Here is a 21,618-nt window from a genome sequence, read left to right on the forward strand (position 1 = left end):
GTTAATGTAGTTCAATCAATGCTCATTTCCCCAGCCTGCTCAAGCCAGGCATGGTAACAGCAGATGCTCGGAAACAAAAGATACTCACTCTAAGAGGGTGCCATTAACATCTTGGGTGAAGAACTTCTGTCTGCTCTCTCCTTCAGCAGCTCTGGCAGCCTGGTTCACAGCAGACAGTAACATCCGTTAGTGCACTTTCCCCACACCGACCACAAACACCCACAGGCACAAGACCAGTCAGTCCCTACAGAACACCTGTCGATTCAGTAAAATCCTCACTGTGCCCTTCCCTACTCAGCCCTAATCCCAGATTAAGTTCACATATGATCACTATATACTCCACAATTGGTATATCCAGCTTTTTTCAAATGCTACTAAAGCATCTATGGACTGTCATTCTTCCCAGGACTTGAAATGACAGTCATATAAAAGAAAATCATACAGAGTCAAAGCAATCAGGAGGCATTTGGTTCAACCAGCTAGTTAACTCCTGTGAATGGCAGTCTGTCACCTCAACTGTGAGTTGGTATTTCCATACGTCTACAATATAAAAACAATTAAGAACTTCAACAAAACCGCAAAATTCAAAGGTCTTTATCCCCCCTGACCCCTAAATAATAAAAAAGTGCTGCTTTAGCATTTACAGACATTGTAATTTTTGGGAAATTCACAATCTACTTAGAGTGTATCACAAACTCTATGACCCAGACCATTTGAACTACTAACACACCTTCCTACCTATTGACACAAGTAGCAGCGCAGGCTACTGTACAGTCTTTTGCTTCCCATAAGAACACAATCAGCACCCTGGATGGCAGCCACAGCAGGCAGCCAAGGCACTGAGCGCCGAAGTCAGGAAAGCAATCACGGCAAAAGTCTGAACCACTGGTTCTCATATTCAGCTGCATATTGGAATTACCTGGTGGCTTTCCCCACCCTTGACCCATCACATCAGAATCTCTGGGGATGAGGCCCAGGAATCTGTTTTTCTTTTCCTTTTTTTTTTTTAAAGATTTTATTTATTTGACAGAGAGAGACACAGCGAGAGAGGGAACACAAGCAGGGGGAGTGGGAGAGGGAGAAGCAGGCTTCCTGCGGAGCAGGGAGCCCGATGTGGGGCTTGATCCCAGGACCCTGGGATCATGACCTGAGCCGAAGGCAGACGCTTAACGACTGAGCCACCCAGGCGCCCCAGGAATCTGTTTCTTTCTTTAAAAGGTTACTCTAAAGTGCAGAGGGAAGTGAGAACCACTGATCTAAACCCAAGAGCTGCTGGTCCAAAGGCTTTAGGCAAAAATAAAGTATCTAAAATCAGGCTTGATATAGAATAATGACCACAAACAAAGGCAATAAGATGATTGTCTAAAACAATCAACCCTGATCAAGCCCTCAGACTGGAGGCACTGAGAACCACCCTCCACTTTCCCATCACCGGATTTGCCTTCCCTCACCGTATTCTCTGGGTCCTTTTCCTACCTCTGCTCCCTCTCTGTCTTCTCCATTAACTCCTTAAATAGAGATGGAGCCCAAAGTTCTATCTAGAACTACCTTCTCCTAATACTTTCTTTTCCTTCACAGCTTTGAAATAACACATAATGGCCATAGATCTCTCAAATCTAAATCTCTAGCCCTATACCCTTTTTTCTAAGCCCTGGATTAGAATTTCCAATTACTTCTGTGAATGGATGATCCTCTGGTATGGACACTCAACTTACCCAAGACCAAACCCATTAGCTTCTGTTCCTACTTCTGTGTTCCCTACTTCTAATAACTATACTCCATCCTCCTGAAATCCTTCCACTCCCTTCTTTAAAACCCTTAGGTAGCTCTCTCCAAGCCCAGAATCAAATCCAAACTCCTTTATGTGGCATTTATGATTCTCCAGGATCTGGCCCCAGCCAGCCACTCCAGCTCCCATCCCCTACCACACTCCAGGGGGTCCCCACCATCCAACAACTCAACAACTCCTTGTCCATCCCCAGCTCTATGCCCTGCCTTCCTATAAGACCATCTCACCACTGAGCCTGGCCAAGTCTATTGCCTCCAGTCTGATTCCTATGTACCTCAAGGAGCTTCTGTCTTACCTCCTCAAAGCTGGTTGTTCACCTGACCATCTGCTTGACCACCCAAACATCACAGAGCTTACCTCATTCTGCCCTGTCCTACAGCCAGGTGTTTACATATCTACTGGTCCATTTACAAAACAAGCTCATGGAGAACAAGAACTGAATCTTATTTGTCAATATACTTCCCACAGCTGCCTATCACATAACAGAGCTTAGTAAATGTTGCCTGAGTGAATGCATGAAGGAAAAACACGTGTTACTGAAATAATGCAACCAGAGGAAGAAAGTTTGGAACTGACAAACAGAACTTGCAGAAGATACACAAAACTCAAGCTTCTGCAGACCCCAGAGGGAGGGAGGAAGTGCAAAGGCCCAGGATGAAAGGGGGTGAAATGGACGGATGGAAATGAAATAAAGGCATGACTTTTAATCCATTCACCTGCCAATTTCTTACATTTTCAGAAGAATTCAGAATTCTTGGCACTTCTAATGTACTAAGAGTACAATTTTAGTTTGAGAGAAAATAAAACTGAGTCATTCTTTTGCTTAAGCTTACACACTGCTACTTACAAGATCCAGAAGCACTTCCATATTAATTCAATCTGATTACTTTAACATGTATTTCAAATGCCCCAGTTTGTCAGACCTATCAACAAGCTTAGGTTTCCATTCAAATTTTATTTTTAGATATCAGCCAGTTCCTCCAATGTGTCAGAGGCTTTCTGGCTATATACTTTTTAAGAAGATTTTTTTCTGATGCCTTTTCAATTGTGTAGACAATTATCTCTGAGGGTCTGGTTTTATACTGAGATAATTAGTCAAGTGCTATATATATATATATATATATATTTTTTTTTTTTTAAATACTTTGAGAGAGGGGCGCCTGGGTGGCTCAGTCGATAAGCGTCTACCTTCGGCTTGGGTCATGATCCCGGAGTCCTAGGATCGAGCCCTGCATGGGGCTCCCCTGCTCGCGAGAAGCCTGCTTCTCCCTCTCCCACTCCCTCTGCTTGTGTTCCCTCTCTCAGTCAAATAAATAAATAAATAAATAAATAAATAATACTTTGAGAGAGAAACAAAGAGACAGAGAGTGTGTGAACAGGAAGAGGAGCAGAGGGCGAGAAGCAGACTCCCAGCTGAGCATGGAGCCTGACGCGGGGCTCAATCTTACAACGCTGAGATCATGACCTGAGCCAAAACCAAGAGTCAGATGCTCAACCGACTAGCCACGCAGGCGCCACTTAAGTGCTGTATTTTTAAATAAATCTAATTAAAAGAACAATCAGATTTATATCTGATAGTCTTCCACAAATAAGTGAGGCTCCTCAACCCTAAGAAGAGACACCCTTGCCTAAGGAGTTGTATAAATTGATCAATCCTAGATTAATTAGGCAATGAAGTTAAACCAAACAGCCCAATCATGCTGATTTATAATAGTTTCAACAGCCCTTTAATGAGCTGTTTTAATTATAAGAAAAGCCACTTACAGCCTCTTAGCACCTAAATCAGAACCTTATATACTGTACCTGTTTTTGCTGGTATGATTTTCTTTTTAGAAAAGATCAAACAGGTTAGTTTTTGGGGTTTTTTTCTACCTTTTTCTCCTTGGATCCAGGTCTCCCTGGATTTGTGATGCAGGAGTTCTAAGTCTATAGGAGGGTAAGCTGTGAGCAGGTAGATTAGAGGAGTGGGTGACATGGGGTTTCTGTTTCTTTTCTTTCCTCAGTATTGTTCCCATTTTATGCTTGAGTCAACAGACCTGGGTCATCTGTATGGACCAAGATGAGTAGTTGCCAAACTACATCAAGACAAATAACCTTGGGGGGGGGGGGCGGCAACACACCTGAACTTTCCACCAACCAAGACAAAAGGCACAATCAAGAATATTAAGTGCAGACAGGGTAAGGCCATCAAATCAAACCACTGGATTCCTTGGGGTCTATAAAAATGTACAGTCAAGGAAACAGGAAATGAAAAACAGGCTAACATAAAAAACAGTGACCATTGCTTGGGCATCCACCAAGGCGGCCCTCTTGGGATACCTCTTTAACATATGTAAGTTTTCAAAGTTTTAAGCATCACATCTAGTTAGAAGGTAAATCTAATTTTTGCTTCCCACAGCAAATATTAATCCCTAAGGGATGAATACATACCAGATTAGAATCTTTTTAGGGAATGTGGTAGATGGCAAACAGGACTTCAGATCCCTTCCCTCCCAGTACATGCATTCTGCCACAGGGAGGTGGCCTCTAATTTCCCAAACCTCCAAACTGGTTTGCTCTTGCGACTTGCTTTACCAATAGAGTGGGAGAAGTGATGTGAACACACAACTTCTATGGCTAGATCTTATGGGCCTTGCAGCTTCCACCTTCATTCTCTTGAAATGTTGCCCTGAAACTGCCATACCCTGAAGAAACCCAGGATCAAAGATCAGAGGAGGGAGGGGACAGACGTCCCAGCCGTCCTAGCACCCAGCCAACTTGCCAGCGAATGCAGCCACAAGAGTGAACCAAGCAGGACCAGAAGAGGAACTGCCCAGCCACCCAGAGTCAGGAGAAATGAATTGCTGCTCTTTGAAGCCCTAAGATTTGGGCAGTTTTCTAGATAACAGTAGAAACTGATACACTTATGATCATCTAGGGCCAAAATTTTAAATGTAAACAAGCTTATAAAGAAGAGGAAAAAACAAAATAAGGGGAGTGAAAAATAAAGTGAGAAACACATAACACTACTAACATTACAGTTATGCACATTAGGTTTAATTTAAATTTTAAAAACAAAATGTCCAGTTTAAGACTGAGGACAGGGCTCCTTATTAAGGATCGAAATATCCATGGGTGACTTTTGGAATTCCCCTGGGAAGAATAGTTTTCCCAGCAGATTCTCAGAGAGGTATGGGTTTAGAGCACTTGTGCACACATGCAGGAGGCTCCAAGTACCCAAGTACAGGCCCTGGTGGGAATGGAGCCCCTGGGGATCCTTTGGAATGGCATTAAGTAACTTTCCAAGAATAAGCCTTTTTTTCCATGCAACCATCAAAAGTGATGAGGGCTTTAGAATAATATTTATTAAGTGAAGAAAGCAGGAAACAATTATTCACAACTATAATTACAACTGCATAAAACATACACAGAAGCTAGAAAGGAATAAGCAAATTGAAAATAGTTTTCAGATTGGCAGAATGATGGGTAATCCCCATTTTCTACCTCATTTCCCAAAGTTTCTTAACACTGTTATAGTAGAAGGGCCAGGTGATGAGTGTGTATCGATTTCACATACGAACACTGTATTTTCATTTCAGTATGTCAATTTGTCTTGGTCACCCTTCCCACCAAAACCCAAGCCTACTTTATCTGTGGGATCCAGAACCCTGTCTCCATTGTCCCAAGAGAGAACTTGGTAATCACTGAGGAAGGACTGCTTGCTCAGGGTTCATCCAGGGGACTCCAGAAAGCGAGGCTTTCTTGAATCATAACCCAACGCCGATGCATGTTAAGCCACTTTGTTTCCATTGAATTGGTCCATCTTTCCCAAGAAATTGAAATAATGAGTCTAAGTTATCAGACTAGAACACTACCTATGGTGGGGGTAGGGACACATCCAAGAATGGTTTTGACTTTTCTCTAAAGAAACAACTGGCTACTGCCACATATACCTCACTCAACTTACTTAACAAGACTTTCAGAAACTACGAAACAATTTGATTACAAACCAGAGGATTGAGAAGAACAAGGAGTAATTTTTTTAAACATAAATTCTGAGAGCAAACACAGAACAGTATGCTTAAACATGCCAAGTTCAGATTCAACTACTTCCACCTTCATGTCCTATTAAGATATACTATGAATCCCTAACATGGCACAATTCATTTATATCACATTCAAACAGAATACTGCACATAGGCTAACGAGGAAGAACTAGAAATCCAAGTAAGACATTTGCTTTACTTTGCATGTTGTGCTTAAATATTTCTTGGAAACAAGAAAATCATTTGTAGCAGTGGTTAACATTTTACCCTACCCTAAAACACAAGAGAGATTTCATGTAACAGTGATTCTGAAATCCTGTGAGAATCACTGGCTTAATACTTAAGCTACAGGGTATAAATGCCACAGGAGTTGCATTGTAAGTCATGATGCCCAAGGTAAAACGTTTTTTGGCTAAAAGTCATCATAACTAACGACCCATGCTTGGTTTATGCCAATAATACATTACCAAATTGACAATTCTCAGCACTCTAGAAATCAATTCCCAATTGCCAACGGCTGCTATAGCCCAAAGACTGTCGCTGTTTTTAATGGTTCACGGACAATATTAAGGTTCAGCTCCTTTTCATTTACCACACCTTAGGCATTTCTGTAATCACTACCTAACGCTGATGATGGGCAAGTCCAAGGAGCAACGGAAACCCAGTTTCAGCACGTACTCTATGTGTAACATTCATCTGCAAACTTTTGTGAATTTTGAAAACTTGCAAAAGATTACTAAAATGACGGATCTGTGCCTCAGCTGCCTGCTGCCAACACTAGTGTCAGTCTATTGCACCAAAGGAAAGATATTTGTGGGGAAGGAACTGATAGGCAGGAAATGGAAAGACAGAAATTCCCCCCGAGAAGAAAGTAGATTTTCCAGGAGTGAAAGAACCACAAAAGGCCTAAAAATGATGCCTGATGCGCAGAGCTTACACGGTTTCCTCACTTGGGAGAAGAGAGCTTGGAAAAGCTTACACTGAAACTGCCAACTCGCTAAGGATTGCTCTGGGCAGCGAGCTTCATGTGATGCAGAACCAGCGTCAATCTGCCCAAACCGCTTCCAGGAAAGCCCGGCCACTCTGTGTCACCATACCTGAGCCAGCTCCTTAACGCGCTTCTCCAGGGGTGCAGGCAGGCCTTCAGGGAGGGAAGAGGGCTGCCTGAATTCCTGGTCCAGTCCCACCCCAAGGGAATCGCTCTCATCATCCATATCACGGAAGGGGCTTCCTTCTGGAGACTCACTAAGCAGCTGCTCCAAGTCCAAATCAGTCAGCGAGTCCATGGCAGTGGCTGCCTGGAGCAAGTCGTTGTCAGAAGTGGAGCCAAAAAGCGAGAGCAAGGGGTCAGAGGTGCCCTCCAATTCCCGCAGGCCCTGAGCTTCCACCGACGAGACCGCTACGGGCTTATGGTCTTCGTCCCTCTTTCTCTGAGCCTCCTTCTCCTTCTGAAATTTCTTTAGCATCTCTTTAACGCTCAAAGCCCCAGAATATTTCTTTTTCTTCTTCTCCTTACTGGCATTGAGGGCCGTGAAGCTGCAAGCAAGGACGAAACTGGTTACAAGGGCTGCAGTACACCTCAAAAGGGAAATTCACGAGAGACAGCCCCTGCTCCCAGCGCAACTGTCTCCAGGAACCTCAGTCACAAGGCCACCCTGTTAGTCCTCCTCCCTCCTCTTGGCATATGGAGCTCCTTCTTGCTGGGACCAAAGCTTGAGATTTAATACAGGTTAGCAAAACAGTGTCACAGAATGCTAAATATCCGATGTGTTTTTAAAAACCACTGCCAGGCTGAAATAAAAGGTTGCGAAAAAGGGGTGGGGGGCAAGAAAAATATTTAAAGGGAAAAAGCAGGAGTAGCAGCAGCAACTTGAAGGGCAGCTGGGGTGAGACCAAGTGAGGCGAAGACAGCAGGACCACAGAAGACAAAGGGAAGTGGCAGAGACGGAAGGAGAACTGGGGCAGAGGAGGGGTGCCCAAGAGAACAAGAAACATCAGCAGTCACACAGTGACAGAAATCGCTGCCAACACTGACAGAGGGCCAGAGAGAAGTCCCATGTCTGACACACAGAAATGTGAGAGCACCAATGCCCACGAGGGCACTGTGGGAGGCGTGAGGGGAACAGAAGGCCAGGCCCTGCTGCTTCTTCTGAAGCTGTGAGGAGGAGGGCACGTCAGCTCCCAGGTGTCCTGCCCTAACAGTTCAGATTTTATCCTAGCAAAGAAGCTGCTGCCTCTCACCCGGCTTTGGAAAACTTGGACTTTTTCGATTTCTTCTCCTTGTCATAAGTGTCATCTTTTTTCTTCTTCTTTATCTTCTCACCACCTTCCTTCAACTTCCGCTTCTGAGAATTAAAGACAAGGCACAGTTACACGGCTCCCTAACTCAGGGAGCAAGTGCACTACACAGCACTGGCCTTGCTCCGCCAGGGGACATCCTGAGAGCTGCCTTATTTCCTTCATGAGCAACAGCTTTCAGATCGGTCCCTGGACCACAGACCTGCAGGTCAATACAGTGTTCCCATTGACAGTGTCTCCTGGAAGCACCCAAGGCTGAGGCAAGAGGCCATTCTGTAGCCTGAAACTTTTCTAGTTCAAGTTAGCTGTATATGGGCCCTACCTCTTGTTTTAAACATACAGGCAGTGGTGGGCAGATTTCAAAATACAGTCATCTTAAGGCTAACTTGTTTTTGTTGGGGTGACAGCCCTGGGAACTGAAGTCCTCTACATGTCCACAGAAGAGACACAGCAAGGCTGGTGCAAACTCCCCTCACTCCACACCCTTCACTGCCCTAGTCCCCACCCTGAGACCACCTTGAGAAACAAATCCCTGCCGAGCCTGCTGGGACACAGGCGTGGACACCTCCAGGTCCACAGCACCTGGCCACAGTACAGGTGTGAGTAGTGACCTGTCAGCCTCGGCAGGGCTCATGCCTTTCCACCAAGCTCCTGAGCCATCCTAAACCAGCAGACATTCTGGCAAGTCACCTACTGATCTTATAAAGTCATGTAAAAAAAGCACTTCTGAAATCCAAAAGCAAGGATCGTTCTAACCTTTGGAGATTTTTTCTTCTTTTCTTTAATGAAGTCATCCTCAGATTCTGATGCTTGTCTAAATTGCAGGGTTCCAGAGTTAATGTAAAATCCTCCATACTTTGTAGTCAAAGAAGCAGGAACAAGCTCATCATACTGAAGGGGGGAAAACAAATGGTCAGCTCCAAGTTCTGGTACTAATAAATAGTCCAAAGGTGCAGAGTGGGTCTTGACAGAGCAGATATGACTCTGTTCTTCTGCCACTTTTCAGACAGCGTGCTAAGGCCTGCTTCTGGTCAACCACAAATGTCCTAGCTCAAAGGTGTTTGGACAGATCTGGTCATCATTTTCAGTGAGGGAACCATGGCCAGATCAAGCATGTCACTTCCTCTCTCTCTAACTCACCAGGGCAGCCTTTTCTTCACAGAGGGCATGCGCACACTGACCCAATCTCCACCTCCAGGCCATCACCAATAGAAGCTGGGGTGTGGTGGTTCCAATGGCATTTTCAGTAAAGACTTACCGCCTCAGAATTATCGATGAAGGAGTCAGATTCATCATAACCGTACCCCATGTCAATCAGGTCCTGTAACCGATCTTTTCTACGTTTCTTTCCACCCTAAAATTTAAAATAGGTCATGTGCTTTTTCCATGTGTAACTATGGTAAAAACCCATAGCATAAGGCCTACCCTCTTAACAACAAATGTTTTAAGTCTAAGGTCACGTGCTTTTTCTGATACACAGAATTAATTGTTGCCTTGAATTCCATCAACTAGTGACTAAAGGTTGTAAATCAGTGGGTCACACACACACACATCCCTAAGCCCACCCCAAACCCCATTCCCTTAAAGACCTTCTAAAATAGAACAGATCTGTATCTGCACAAAATGGCCTAAGACAGAAGGAACTAAATGGCTTTGTATGCTTTGTATCAAAACTCTTATTCTAAGCATAAATTCTAGGAGTAAAACGCCCTTCTTGCTCATTCATCCACTTAGCTTCATATACTAGTGCCTGCCACATGCATTGTCTGTACCTTAATGCATTTATCTAATAACTGCATTTTGTTCTCTCCAACCTCTGTACTTGTTTAGATGATAATCCACTAAAGGAACATAAAAATGTCTGGAAACCTCTCCCACTCAACGAGGTTGTTTTGTTGCCCAAGAGAGGAATCTTACATATTTTTCTTCAAATTTCCGGGCAAGGGCCTCCACTTTATGCCTTTCCTTTTCTTCATCATTGAAAGGATCTGAGAGATCTTTCTTCTGTAAAGAGACCATTCCACAAAAATAAGAGTCACAAAAAAATTCCCACAATCCTATTCATAATACCTGCACTGACTACTCAATACGCATGAACTGCATAATAAAAACAACTGTTTCAAAAAAGACAAGAAAAAATACATGCTACTGTCCCAAAAGTGTTTACCTTCGTTGCTTAAGAAAATAAAGTTTCCATTCATGTAATTCAACAAAACTAAACGCCTACAATCACCCACCAGAGCATTAGGTCCTAGAGGGCTCCAAACATAGCAAAGGGCCTTTAGTTAGGGATGCTCAACCTGTATAGAACTGTGTTTCAATATAGCTGGTTTTCTTTGTAACCCTAAAAATTATTTTACGCATTTAAAAACATTACTCTAAGAAGGTCCATAGGCTTCATTGACTTCCAAAGCAGTCAACAGCTCAAAAAGGTTAAGAACGCAGTGAAAGTAGTGCAAGCCCTTGAGAGCTATTCTGCTGTATTGGTTAGTAGAGTGGTATGAACTTGGACTTCCTTCACTGCTACCAAAAGTCAAAACCAGGTTCACAGCATTCCCTTTCCCTGGAAGCTTATCTTGATGGATCAGTAATCTCGTCTTTCCTCCCAATGTCAATATGCATTCCAAATATTTTCATGTGGTTTTCCAAAGTTTATTTCTACTCCATAAACTTACTGTTGCATTTTTCTCAAGTAAATTTTCCAGAGCTGGACTTTAAGCTTCTCTGGCAAGGAAACTTAATTTTAATAAAAGACTCCTATGCCAAATACATTTAAGACTTCAGAGTAGACCAATATCACTGAAGATTGGATGCCTATCTTAAGACAAAACTCTATTACCCCACCCTCCCATCCCTGCCCACTGGAATCCCATCCACTCATGAAGGACCAGTTAAATGAGATATTGTGGAACGTACACATAAGAGCCACAAGTGAGTGGTCTTTAAAACATGCACTCATCTGTACCTTCTAAAGTTTTCTATAATGATCACATACAACCTAAGTGATTAAAATAATTTTAAGAAATGCCACCAATCTGGGGCGCCTGGGTGGCTCAGTCGGTTAAGCATCTGCCTTCGGCTCCAGGTCATGATCCCAGGATCCTGGGATCGAGCCCCACATTGGGCTCCCTGCTCAGCAGGGAGCCTGCTTCTCCCTCTCCCTCTGGTGCTCCCACTTCTTGTGTGCTCTTTCTCTCTCTCAAATAAATAAAATCTAAAAAAAAAAAAAAAGGTTAAAAAAATTCCACCAATCTAGAGCAGTACTAGATACAACCTGTACTCTCTTATGTCTTGCAAAGAGTAGTTGTCCAAAAAGTACTACTTCCTGCATGCATGAAGGTCCAACTCTGTTCAAACACAGCATCCAGGATGTAAGCTCTCTGCTGTCCAAGCCCTGCAGGGCTTTGTATTTGTATCAGACTTAAACAACTGCCACATTGTAACTCCTGGTACCTGTTTTGGCATAATTCTAAAGTACCTACAAGACTGAAAGTTCCTTTGAGGCTGGGATAGTGGCTTCTCCACCTTTATATAGTCCTCAGCATCTCACCCAGTGCCTTTACATTATAAGAAACATATGCTAACTGAATTACTATATGAATCTGTCAGATTACATAATACTTTGAAAACCACAGAGTAGACACAAAGATTCAGGGTTCTGAATCTAAAGTCCAGGAGTGAAACCCTTAAACTGAATCCAAAGTTCTCTGTGTATGCTCCAAACATTTTTCTGCAATGGAGAAGAACTTCTAGATCCCTCAGAAAGGTGAAATCAGAGCACTAGAGTTCTAATTTCAGTTGAGCCCATATATAAAGACCTCAACCAATTCCTGCTACTGTCTCTTCCTCTCAAGGAAAAAGATCCCATTCCTACTTTGGAAAAGGAATCATGAACGGATTTGAAATTATTTTTTCTCATCTTGCCCAATAGCCCTCATATAAAAGGTTGACCCTTGGCACAAACTTCCTGGCCTCCATTCAGCTAATCAGATCTTAATCAAGGAAACACATTTTTGTCTGAGCAAAGAAAATAGATAATCCTCCTAACCAACGGCACTCACCCCCAACAGCACAACAGTGAATTAGAAGGAAGGAACACTGGCCACTGAGTTATGCCGCTAAAAATTGTACCTACATGATCTCATTCTACCCTCAAACACCCTGTCAGCCAGGTACTAGGCTGATCCTCATTTTACTAAGAGCCACTCTAGAGACCAAAATACTCCAAGTGCAGGACCCTACTAACCTTTGCCTCCAAGCCTAGCATAGTGCACCAGGGTAGGTGCTTGTGCTCTTCACCTATTTCCTACCCGTGCTGTAGGATTCTGTTCCGTTTATGTAAAACACAAAAATGTGTAAAACTGATCTAAGCTGTCGAAAATCAGGGCAGTGGGCGTGGGTAGTATTTTGGAAGGGCAGGAAGAGGGTTTCTGGTGTCCTGGAAAATATTACATTTTACAATCCAGGCACAGGATACAAGGGTGTGTTGAATTTGTGAAAACGCATCAAGTTATGAATTTATCATATATGCACTTTTTAATGTATTTAATTCAGTAAATAGTTTTTTTTAATTTTACAATGTTAATGAATTATCAGAACATCAGTAAAAGCTGAAGCTGGTGATGGGTACATGGGGACTCATTATACTACTCTCCTATTCTGTGCATGTTTGAGAAGTTCCATACTAAAGAGCATAACAAATCTGCCAGGAAAATAAATAGGTCATTTTAAAAAACATTTAAGAAATCAAACTGATTCTCAAAAGACCTGAAAGGTACAACCCAATTCTGACAAACAAAATATAAAAAAACTCCCATAAAAATAGGTTTCTATCCATCCAAGTAAAGAAACTATCCTGAATCTCACTGTTCAGAAGACATGAGCAGTCAGTGTCTTTTTTTGTCTGCCCTCACACCAGGCACAGTGAGATTCCATTGGAAAAGAAAAATGTCCAGCACAAAATTCCGGTGCTGTAACAGCCAGGGGCTGGTCACATTTACACATAACATGTACACCTTGGCATGAAAGGCTTCATTGTTTATTATTAGCTATAATTCATATTAGCCTTGGATGTACAGTGTTCTCTCTAGCATAAATCAGGAGAATGGTTCTAGAAAGAATTCTATCCTTTCCTGCCCAGAGGCAAAACCAGCACACCTTGTAACTGCTTTGGACTGAGTGCCGTGATCTTGGGATAGCCAGAGCCTTTCTAATCTTGCTTCCACCTTCCAGAAGTCCCTTTTGCACAGGATGTCCCACACATTATATCTGCAGACTGAGTCTGGGGCTGCTGGGGTGTACCTTGTCTGCAGGTTGAAGGCCTTTCACCTTCCCTCGTATGTTCTTCACCAGCTCCGGGTAGAAGAACTCTGGACAGCGCTTGTGATCTGGCTCAAAGAGGGTGAGTGTAATCCGAACAGCTGCTGCAGCCGGCTCAGAGTCCTGATGCTGTTCTGTTCCCCCAACCTCCTCTTTCCGGGATTTCTTCAAAAATGCAGGATTCAGAGAACCTGGGAGAGAGGTGAACTGGACCCTGTGGGGCTCCGACATGGCTACCAACAAGTCTTAGCAGGTGTCACTGCATGGCTTCTGTTAACATTAAAAGAAGGGCCAGGTCAAACCAAGATGATAAAAATGATGATTTTTCCTGTTCAGCTATTCAGATTCAAGCTTAAAAGAATTTCATTGTCAAGAAGAATCCATTGTTGGGCGCCTGGGTGGCTCAGATGGTTAAGCATCTGCCTTTGGCTCAGGTCATGATCCCAGAGTCCTGGGATCGAGTCTCGCATCAGGCTCCCTGCTCAGCGGGAAGCCTGCTTCTCCCTCTGCCCCTCTCTCTCTCTCTCTGTCTCTTATGAATAAATAAATAAAATCTTAAAAAAAAAAAAGAATCCATTGTTAAGTTGATCTTAATTACCATTTACTGCTTTTTTCTTCTTCAATACTATTCATCTTAAATATACCATTTTTAAATATAAATGCAAATCACCCCAAATCCTATCAGAGATAGTGTTCAACATACTTCTTTCTAGTCTTTTTTTCTATGCCTAGTCAATAGTTCTTATATGTTAGAGAATCCATGCTGATAGAGCCTTAAAGAATCCTCAAAACTGCAAACACCACCAGAGAATATTTTTCATTTAATTTATCTAACACTTTTTTTTTTTTCTGGCTGACAATCATCTTTCTTAAGATCTCTATATTTTCATCACCAGCAGTACACTTACATTTAGGGCCCATATTTACAATGAGAAAGTTTTCAACAGCTCACAGAAGGTACTGCCTCCTCTGGGGTAAGTAAAAAACAAGTGTCTCAGGAGTGTGGCTCGGCTCATTTCCTAACACACCAGCCTCTGTCCACCCACAACTGGGCCTCGGCAAAGTGAAAAATTATCACATGCCAAAGACCTTCAAAGTTGCTTGGAAATGGTCAAAATAGATTGTAAAGCTCAGAATACCAAGGGTTTATGGAATATAAATATCCAAACACACACACACTATATATATAGTTTTTGTGTGTGTGCTTCAGGTATAATCTTATGTCCTGCTTTTTTAAACTCACACTCTAGTATGAACTTTCTACCATGACACTAAATAAAAATATTCACTGCGGCCTTGTTTATACAGGAAAATGGTAAAAACAACCTCGATATCCAGCATTAAGGGAATGGTTGGGAAAAAATTGCAGCTTTTTAAAAGTGATTTATTCTTATAATCTATAAATTTTGATATAGATATACAATGCTTGTCATACCTCTTACAACTACTTTTTCCTGCTTCGTTACTGTTTAATTTGAAGTGAGGTATAAAAGAAATTTTAATTTAGTTTTCACACTGAACTCTTTAACTTGGCTTCTTCCCAGCATCAATCACTAACCTTTCTTTCCCCTGCTGACTTGGCATATGCTATATAGTAATGTATTAGACATCTTAAGATCTATTATGGAAATCCAACCTGTTAGATTAGTCTAATCTAGTAAATCTAGACATTCTTTAACCAAAACTATACTGTTTTGAAAAATTTTTATGGTATATTTTAATATCTTCAATCAAAAATTCATCTTTATTATTCTTCTTTTAAAAATAATAGTTATTCCAGCCTGTTTATTATTTCACGTCAACCTAGGAATCATTCTGACAAGTTTCAAAAAAAAGCTCACTGTATTTTGACAGTAATGAATAATTAGTAACTAATTCAGGAAGATTTACACATATCACATATATCCACATATAAGAATGTCTACTTACATACATGTAATGTTCATTTTTTTCTACTATGACCAAAAATTGTGATCGCTAAGATCAGGCAATAAAATATCTAAAAATGAAGAGTTAAAATTATTCTAAGTAGGCAGCAAAGTGATTAGCAGCAAAACAGGTTGGTAGTGCAAAAAACCATCATGCACTAAAATGTTGGAAAGAAATTCCTCTAAAAAAAACTTTGAAGGCCCCCAGGACATTCATGATGCCCTGGGTTGTGAAAATAAATCACAGCTGAAAGCTGAGGCTTAAAGGTCCCCCACTGACACAGCAGGCAAAGTCACACTATAAGAAGGGAATCTTCAAGTTAACAGATGGGATAATAGGAAGTTCACCCTGGAAGGGGCAACCAGGTTCCTGTCCCTGTCAGGAAGTAATTTTTAAAATGTAACCTTATCATGGTCCAAATTTTAGACATTGTAACTTCATTCACCTAGATGGTAAAACTGCTTCTCTCAGTTGTGCGACTTTAGAAATAAGACTAGAGAATAAAGTAAATCAAACCTGTAACATATTAACACTTAGTAGTTAGATTTTGTACTAAATTTTATAATCATCATGATAATTACTTGCTACTTGTTACTAAATTATTTGAAACATTTAAGAAAAATCAGACATATTAATGATTAACCTATTAGACTTACAATTTTAATTTGAAATGGTTAAAAAAATAGAAGTTTGAAAGTGTTCATTTAGACCTGACTTCTACATCTATCAGATTACATGAGTTATGTCTTTGGAAAGATTTTACCATCAGGCTTACAAGTTTACCATTTTAGAAGTTTGAAGTATTTGAGAGAAAAAACATATACAACTTTAAATGCAGGGGACCTGAGTGGCTCAGTAGGTTGATCAGGTCTTGATCTCAGAGTAGTGAGTTCAAGACTGGCTCTGGGCTCCACGCCCAAAACAAAACAAAAACAAAACTTAAAAAAACAAGAATAAAAACTTTAAATGCAGCTTAAAACATTTAAGGGTATTCAACATTGCAAAAAGAGTTCACTGTTTAGCGGAATGTAATTTTTTAAACTGATACCTTAACTGAAGCTTTGTCAAGGGTCAAATATTTTTATTTTTATATAACTACTCTTAGATTTGTTTTTTGTTTTTTTTAAGATTTTATTTACTTGACAGAGAGACAGCGAGAGAGGGAATACAAACAGGGGGAGTGGGAGAGAGAGAAGCAAGCTTCCGGCCGAGCAGGGAGTCAGAGGCAGAGCTCGATCCCAGCACCCTGGAATCATGACCTGAGCCGAAGGCAGATGCTTAACGACTGAGCCACCCAGGCGCCCCCTATTCTTAAATTTGTAATTGGGGGGCTCCTGGGTGGCTCAGTTGGTTCAATGACTCTTGGTTTGGGCTCAGGTCATAATCTCAGGTCCTGGGATCAAGCCCCGCATCCCACTCAGCTTGGAGTCGGCTTAGGATTCTTTCCCCCTTCTACTCCTTCCCCCTCTGCTCCTCTGGACCCTGCTCTTTTCCTCTCTCAAAATAAATAAAAATATTTTTTAAAAAAATGTGGGAGTAAAACTTAAAAGGCTTAAGAAAAACTAGGTATTTAAATACTCAATTTTAACAAGTTGAACATCATTCTAAATAAAAGCACAGTATTGTACACACAAAAACATCCCTCCCAAAAACCTCAACTGGTGTTATCAAAGAAACACTAGGCTTCTTTTGCATCTTGGTTTATTCCCAGGAATTACACATTTTTTTTTCATTATACATCCTCTTAACTGTTGTATTTTCAAACTGATTATCGGTGAAACAGAAAAACTTAATTTTGTATGATTATGTATTCTTTTTTTTTTTTTAAGATTCTTATTTATCTGACAGAGAGACAGCGAGAGAGGGAACACAAGCAGGGGGAGTGGGAGAGGGAGAAGCAGACTCCCCACCAAGCAGGGAGCCCGATGTGGGGCTCGATCTCAGGACCCTGGCTGAAGGCAGAGGCTTAAGGACTGAGCCACCCAGGCACCCCTGTAATTAGTCTCCTTACTGAACTCATTTAATGGCTCCCCCCCCCCATAGGCTGTCCTGTCATTCCCGGAGATTTTTTTCTTCTTTCTGAAATGTCTCTTATTTTTGTTTCATGTCTTATTGCATTGGCTAGAACTTACAGGATAATATTAAACATATATTCTTTGCCATGCTGTGACTCTCATGGGAATGCCTCTAGGTCCACTGGGATGTTGATTTAAAATTCACATATTTTATCAAACCATTAAAATATCCTTCGATTGCTCAAAAATTAAGAGTTTTAAAATTAGGAACGTGTGTTGAATTTTATGAAATCGTTTCCTGGAATCTTAAATGTGCTTTCAGTTACCGGTTTGTCCTTAAGGCAATATAAAACAGTAAATGACAGCTCCTGAAACTAACTGCCGGTACTTTAGGGAAACTGAAATCCAAGAAAAACCAAGCTGCGGACAAGCCAACTCGCTAAACAAACACACAAAAAAACACTCTTACAACCAAAGTCCCCCTATAACAAAAACACCTACAGGAGATGTGTGAACCTCCGCCACCTTTTCAAGCAGAGGGCGACTCAAGCAAAACTCTAAGTCGACACTTAGACATTGGAGTCTGCAACTGGGATTGGGACCTTTTCAAAAATCGTTATTTTCCACCCGGAGCGTTTGGGCCCTATGCTGAACTGCTGTGAACAGTTCCCCATTCAATGACTTCGTTTTCACGTACTGAAACTACGCGAGCATCTGCCTTCCTGTTGTCACAACAGCCAGCTCCCAACTTCTCTAAAAGTGTCAAACTACAACAAGGCGTACGTGAGAGCCCGGTCCCGACAAAGACACGCACCTTTGTCCCCGGCGCGACGCAGGCTACGGCCCCGAGGGCCGCACTCGTCCCCCCGCGGCCGTCCTCATGCCGGCCCGGGCGCCCGGGCTGCGGCGCTGCTAGCGGCCGGCCCCCGAGCCATGCCTCCCGGCGGGCGGCCAACCCGCACCGCGGCCCATGGCCGGGTCCCCACGCGCCCAGGGGGAGCCTCGCCGGCCGTGCCGCTGCGCCGGCCCCGGAGGAAGCGGAGAGACGCCGGCTCCACGTCGGTCGAGCAGCTCGGGACCTTGGGCAGGCTGCAGTGGCGCCCCGGGAGAACTTGAGGCGGCGGACGCGGGCTCCGAGCCGCTCCCCGGACGCCGGCCGTTAGAAAGCGCGCACCGAAAGACCCGTCCGCCCCCCGGGCGAGGCCACTCAGAGCCCGCCCGGCGCGGGCCCTGGGCGCGAGCGGAGGCTGGCTTCCAGGCCGCGCCGAGGTCCGTCAGGGCAGCTCCCGGTGCGGAGACACGGCCGGCCCCCGCGCAGGAGTAACGGCCGTAACGGAAGCGCAAACGGGAGGGGGCTGGAGGCCAGAGCCCAGGGGCGGGGCGGGCCGCAGGGCCGGCTCCCTCGCGCACTCGAACGGCTACACCGTCGCCGCCACCTCCGCCGCCTCAGACCGCGGGCGCTTCGTTGTCACGAGCCGGAGGGAGGGGGAAGGAGCCGGGAGTCTCCGGGCTCCGGCGCGCCGAGACCGCGGCACCCGGGTCACGTGCCGCTCGGCCGGCCAATGAAATCCTGCGGGCGCGGTGACGTCAGGGCAGCGGCGTGGCCGGTGACAGCCGGCCCCCGTCACGTGGCCGGGCGCACTCCAATGGGCGGCGCCGGGGCGACCTGATGTTCCCGGCGGCCCGTGCGTCGGCGGTGGTTGGGTGGTAAGATGGCGGCTGTGAGTCTGCGGCTCGGCGATTTGGTGTGGTGAGTCCGGGCGGCCAGGGCTAAGCGAGGTGCGCCGGGGAGCTCCCCCGCTGGGCGCGGGGTTCGCGACCAGCCCCGGAGCTGCCTTTCTATGCGCTCCAGGCTGCGGAGAGAGGGCGAGACGAGGTGCCGGCGCTGGGAGCGACGCCGGGCGGAAGGGGCAGCCCGGCCCCGGGGGACTGAGGGCGAGAGTGGCCGCGGCGGGCCGGGCTCTGAGCCCCAGGGCCGCCCGGGGGAGGGCTTCGCTCCGCACCTGCACGCCGGCGGCCACCGTGAAGGGAGTCTCCGGCGCCGCACAGCTCCCGCGGACGCCGGGTCCTTGGGGTCTTCCTGAGGCTCCCCAGAAAGCGGGAGAGCCGGGGAGCCCGCGGGGCCATCTCGCCTGGGCAAGCCCGTCAAAACTCGCGTTGCGATGGAACCGACCTGTGCGGGCGGCTTGGCTGGGGGTGTCGAAACCGGACTGCTGGCGCTGCCCCGCGAAGAAATGGAAGGGAGACTTCTCCTTTACAGCCGAAGGCTTGGCAGTGACCAGTGCCTTCTTGGGTGCCTCTCGTGGTCTGCTTCTGTGTGCCAGACAACCGCCCGAACCAAGACTGACTGTCGCCGCTTCCCTGGAGCGACGTAGCTCACTTCTCGACCCAGAGGAGGGTTTCCGTTAGCATTTGTCAAAGCCGGGCTGGTCTCACGGTGAATTAAACCAGACTTTGTAAGGGGAAGTCTGTGTTTACAGAGCAAACTACCCCCCAGCCCCCGCCAAGGGAGGCTCTAGACAAGTGACTCTTGATTGGTTTTGTTGTTCTGTATTCCTTGTCACCAAAAGAATGCACATACCTTATGCACTTTTGTATTCCATTTCTGAAGAGTTTGGGGCTCCTGGGCCCAGCTGTGGAAGCCAGATTAAGAACTCCTGTTTGCCAGCTTTTGTTTTGGCACTTGAGGTTGCAGGTGGAGAGTTAGGAAAATAAATTTCATGTTGAGTGGGTTGAAGGAGATGGACTGGCTTTTCCAGGGCAAATGCTGACTGTGTGTTTTCTCTAGGGGGAAACTCGGCCGGTATCCTCCTTGGCCAGGAAAGGTGAGTGTCTTGCTACAAATGGAAGAGATCTGAAGTTGAGTTTGAGAAGGTGGAGAATGTAAGATTCACTCCCCTCAATTTCTGGCATTTAGTTAAACTGGACCTATTTAAATAAGTTTTTCTTTCTCTACTCTCCGTTTGTTTAGAAAAGACAATATAATATAAACCAGGTCATTTAATCTGCAGTGAGTGCTAATCTCTTGAATCAGAGATGGTTTTGGTGAAGTTTTTTAATCCTGGAAATCAATTCTAATTTGAATTTAGCTTTACACTTAAATGTAACAAAAGGAGAAGAAAATAAATTCTCCAGGAAGAGAGGAATCTAAATGTAGGTTAGTGAAAAGTCAAAGTATTTTTGTCCCAACTAAGTTTAAATCTTCTTTCCATGTTACCATATGTGCTGCTCCAGTGCATCTTTGCAGAAGTTGGCATTCCAGATTTTGCATGAGGCGATCCGTCATAGCTTTCCAAATGTTCTGTTTTTATATTCTTGCTAGGAGCCCAGGAAATGTCTTTAGACTGTCTCTTTACAATATGGCATTTTCATTGCCTCAGTTCTTCGTTGTCATCATTACCTGTCTCAACTCTTCCTGCACAATTTTTTTTTTAATTGAAGCATAATTGACATACAATGTCGTAGTAGTTTTTAGGTGTACAACATATTGATTCAGTAATTCTATACATTACCCAGTACTTACCACGGTAAGAGTAGTCACCACCTAACATCATTACTTCACTGAAGTATATGTAAAAGTGTTCTCTGCATTTCTTCAGTGATGACAGGGTCACGTGGTTGGGGGAGTTGATGTTGATCTTATGCTTTTAAAACAGAGCCATTGCAGTAGAAGGGATATTCTACCTACTGAACACTGCTACATGGTAGATGTAGGGAACTTCTAGAATATTTGCACATTTCCACACATCTCAGTAGAAAAGTGCCAGACTTGGACATGTACTGCCTGGGTTCTATTTAAGCCTGTTCCTTTTGTTTTATTTCATTTTTTTTCTTACTAACTTAGAAGTGTGGAAAAACCTTTCCCCCCCCTTTACTCCCCAGATTGTTAATCCACCCAAAGACTTGAAGAAACCGCGTGGAAAGAAATGCTTCTTTGTGAAGTTTTTTGGAACAGAAGATCAGTGAGTAGTGCTCATCAAGAGTTTCACTTTCCCTTTGGGCGTTGCCCTGGATCTGAGCTGCTTGTGAGAATATTCTAAGGACCCTAGTTCATTTTTACTGTAGTCTGTCAGGCATATTGTTCTGGCTTTATACCTAAATAAAAGGTACTATTCTTAGCTTATAGAAATTGTCCTGGGACCAATAACAACTTCAGTCAAGTGAGAAATAGGACTCACTGTCTTCTAAATATGATAATCACAATAAGATTATTTCTCACATCTCTTTATCGAATCCCATAGGT

General features: G+C 43.9%; 2 protein-coding genes across 12 annotated transcripts in view; one reads left to right on the plus strand and one right to left on the minus strand.

The window, feature by feature from the left end:
• The window catches only part of UBN1 (ubinuclein 1), a 37,350-nt gene extending 18,450 nt beyond the window's left edge, over nt 1-18,900 (minus strand). For 2 of the 5 annotated variants that reach the window (XM_081820104.1, XM_081820103.1), the window contains exons 1-8: nt 18,190-18,899; nt 13,414-13,701; nt 10,030-10,116; nt 9,371-9,466; nt 8,869-9,003; nt 8,056-8,159; nt 6,912-7,350; nt 89-159 (exon numbers count right to left, since the gene is read on the minus strand). In XM_081820104.1, coding sequence (XP_081676230.1) covers nt 89-159; nt 6,912-7,350; nt 8,056-8,159; nt 8,869-9,003; nt 9,371-9,466; nt 10,030-10,116; nt 13,414-13,662 — 1,181 coding nt within the window. In that variant the 5' untranslated portion in view covers nt 13,663-13,701; nt 18,190-18,899. Of the gene's footprint in view, nt 1-88; nt 160-6,911; nt 7,351-8,055; nt 8,160-8,868; nt 9,004-9,370; nt 9,467-10,029; nt 10,117-13,413; nt 13,702-18,189 lie in introns of all 5 variants that reach the window. The other 3 variants (XM_081820106.1, XM_081820107.1, XM_081820105.1) reach the window with 3 other exon arrangements.
• Nucleotides 18,901-18,996: 96 nt separating this feature from the next.
• LOC115937050 (cytokine-like nuclear factor N-PAC) overlaps nt 18,997-21,618 on the plus strand; it is a 35,710-nt gene continuing 33,088 nt past the window's right edge. For 2 of the 7 annotated variants that reach the window (XM_081820110.1, XM_081820111.1), the window contains exons 1-3: nt 19,002-19,125; nt 20,164-20,200; nt 21,258-21,337. In XM_081820110.1, coding sequence (XP_081676236.1) covers nt 19,088-19,125; nt 20,164-20,200; nt 21,258-21,337 — 155 coding nt within the window. In that variant the 5' untranslated portion in view covers nt 19,002-19,087. Of the gene's footprint in view, nt 19,126-20,163; nt 20,201-21,257; nt 21,338-21,618 lie in introns of all 7 variants that reach the window. The other 5 variants (XM_081820113.1, XM_081820115.1, XM_081820114.1 and 2 more) reach the window with 5 other exon arrangements.

The sequence above is a fragment of the Leptonychotes weddellii genome, chromosome 5 (genome assembly GCF_054177405.1).
Source record: "Leptonychotes weddellii isolate Sample4059 chromosome 5, ASM5417740v2, whole genome shotgun sequence".
Classification (NCBI taxonomy): domain Eukaryota; kingdom Metazoa; phylum Chordata; class Mammalia; order Carnivora; family Phocidae; genus Leptonychotes; species Leptonychotes weddellii.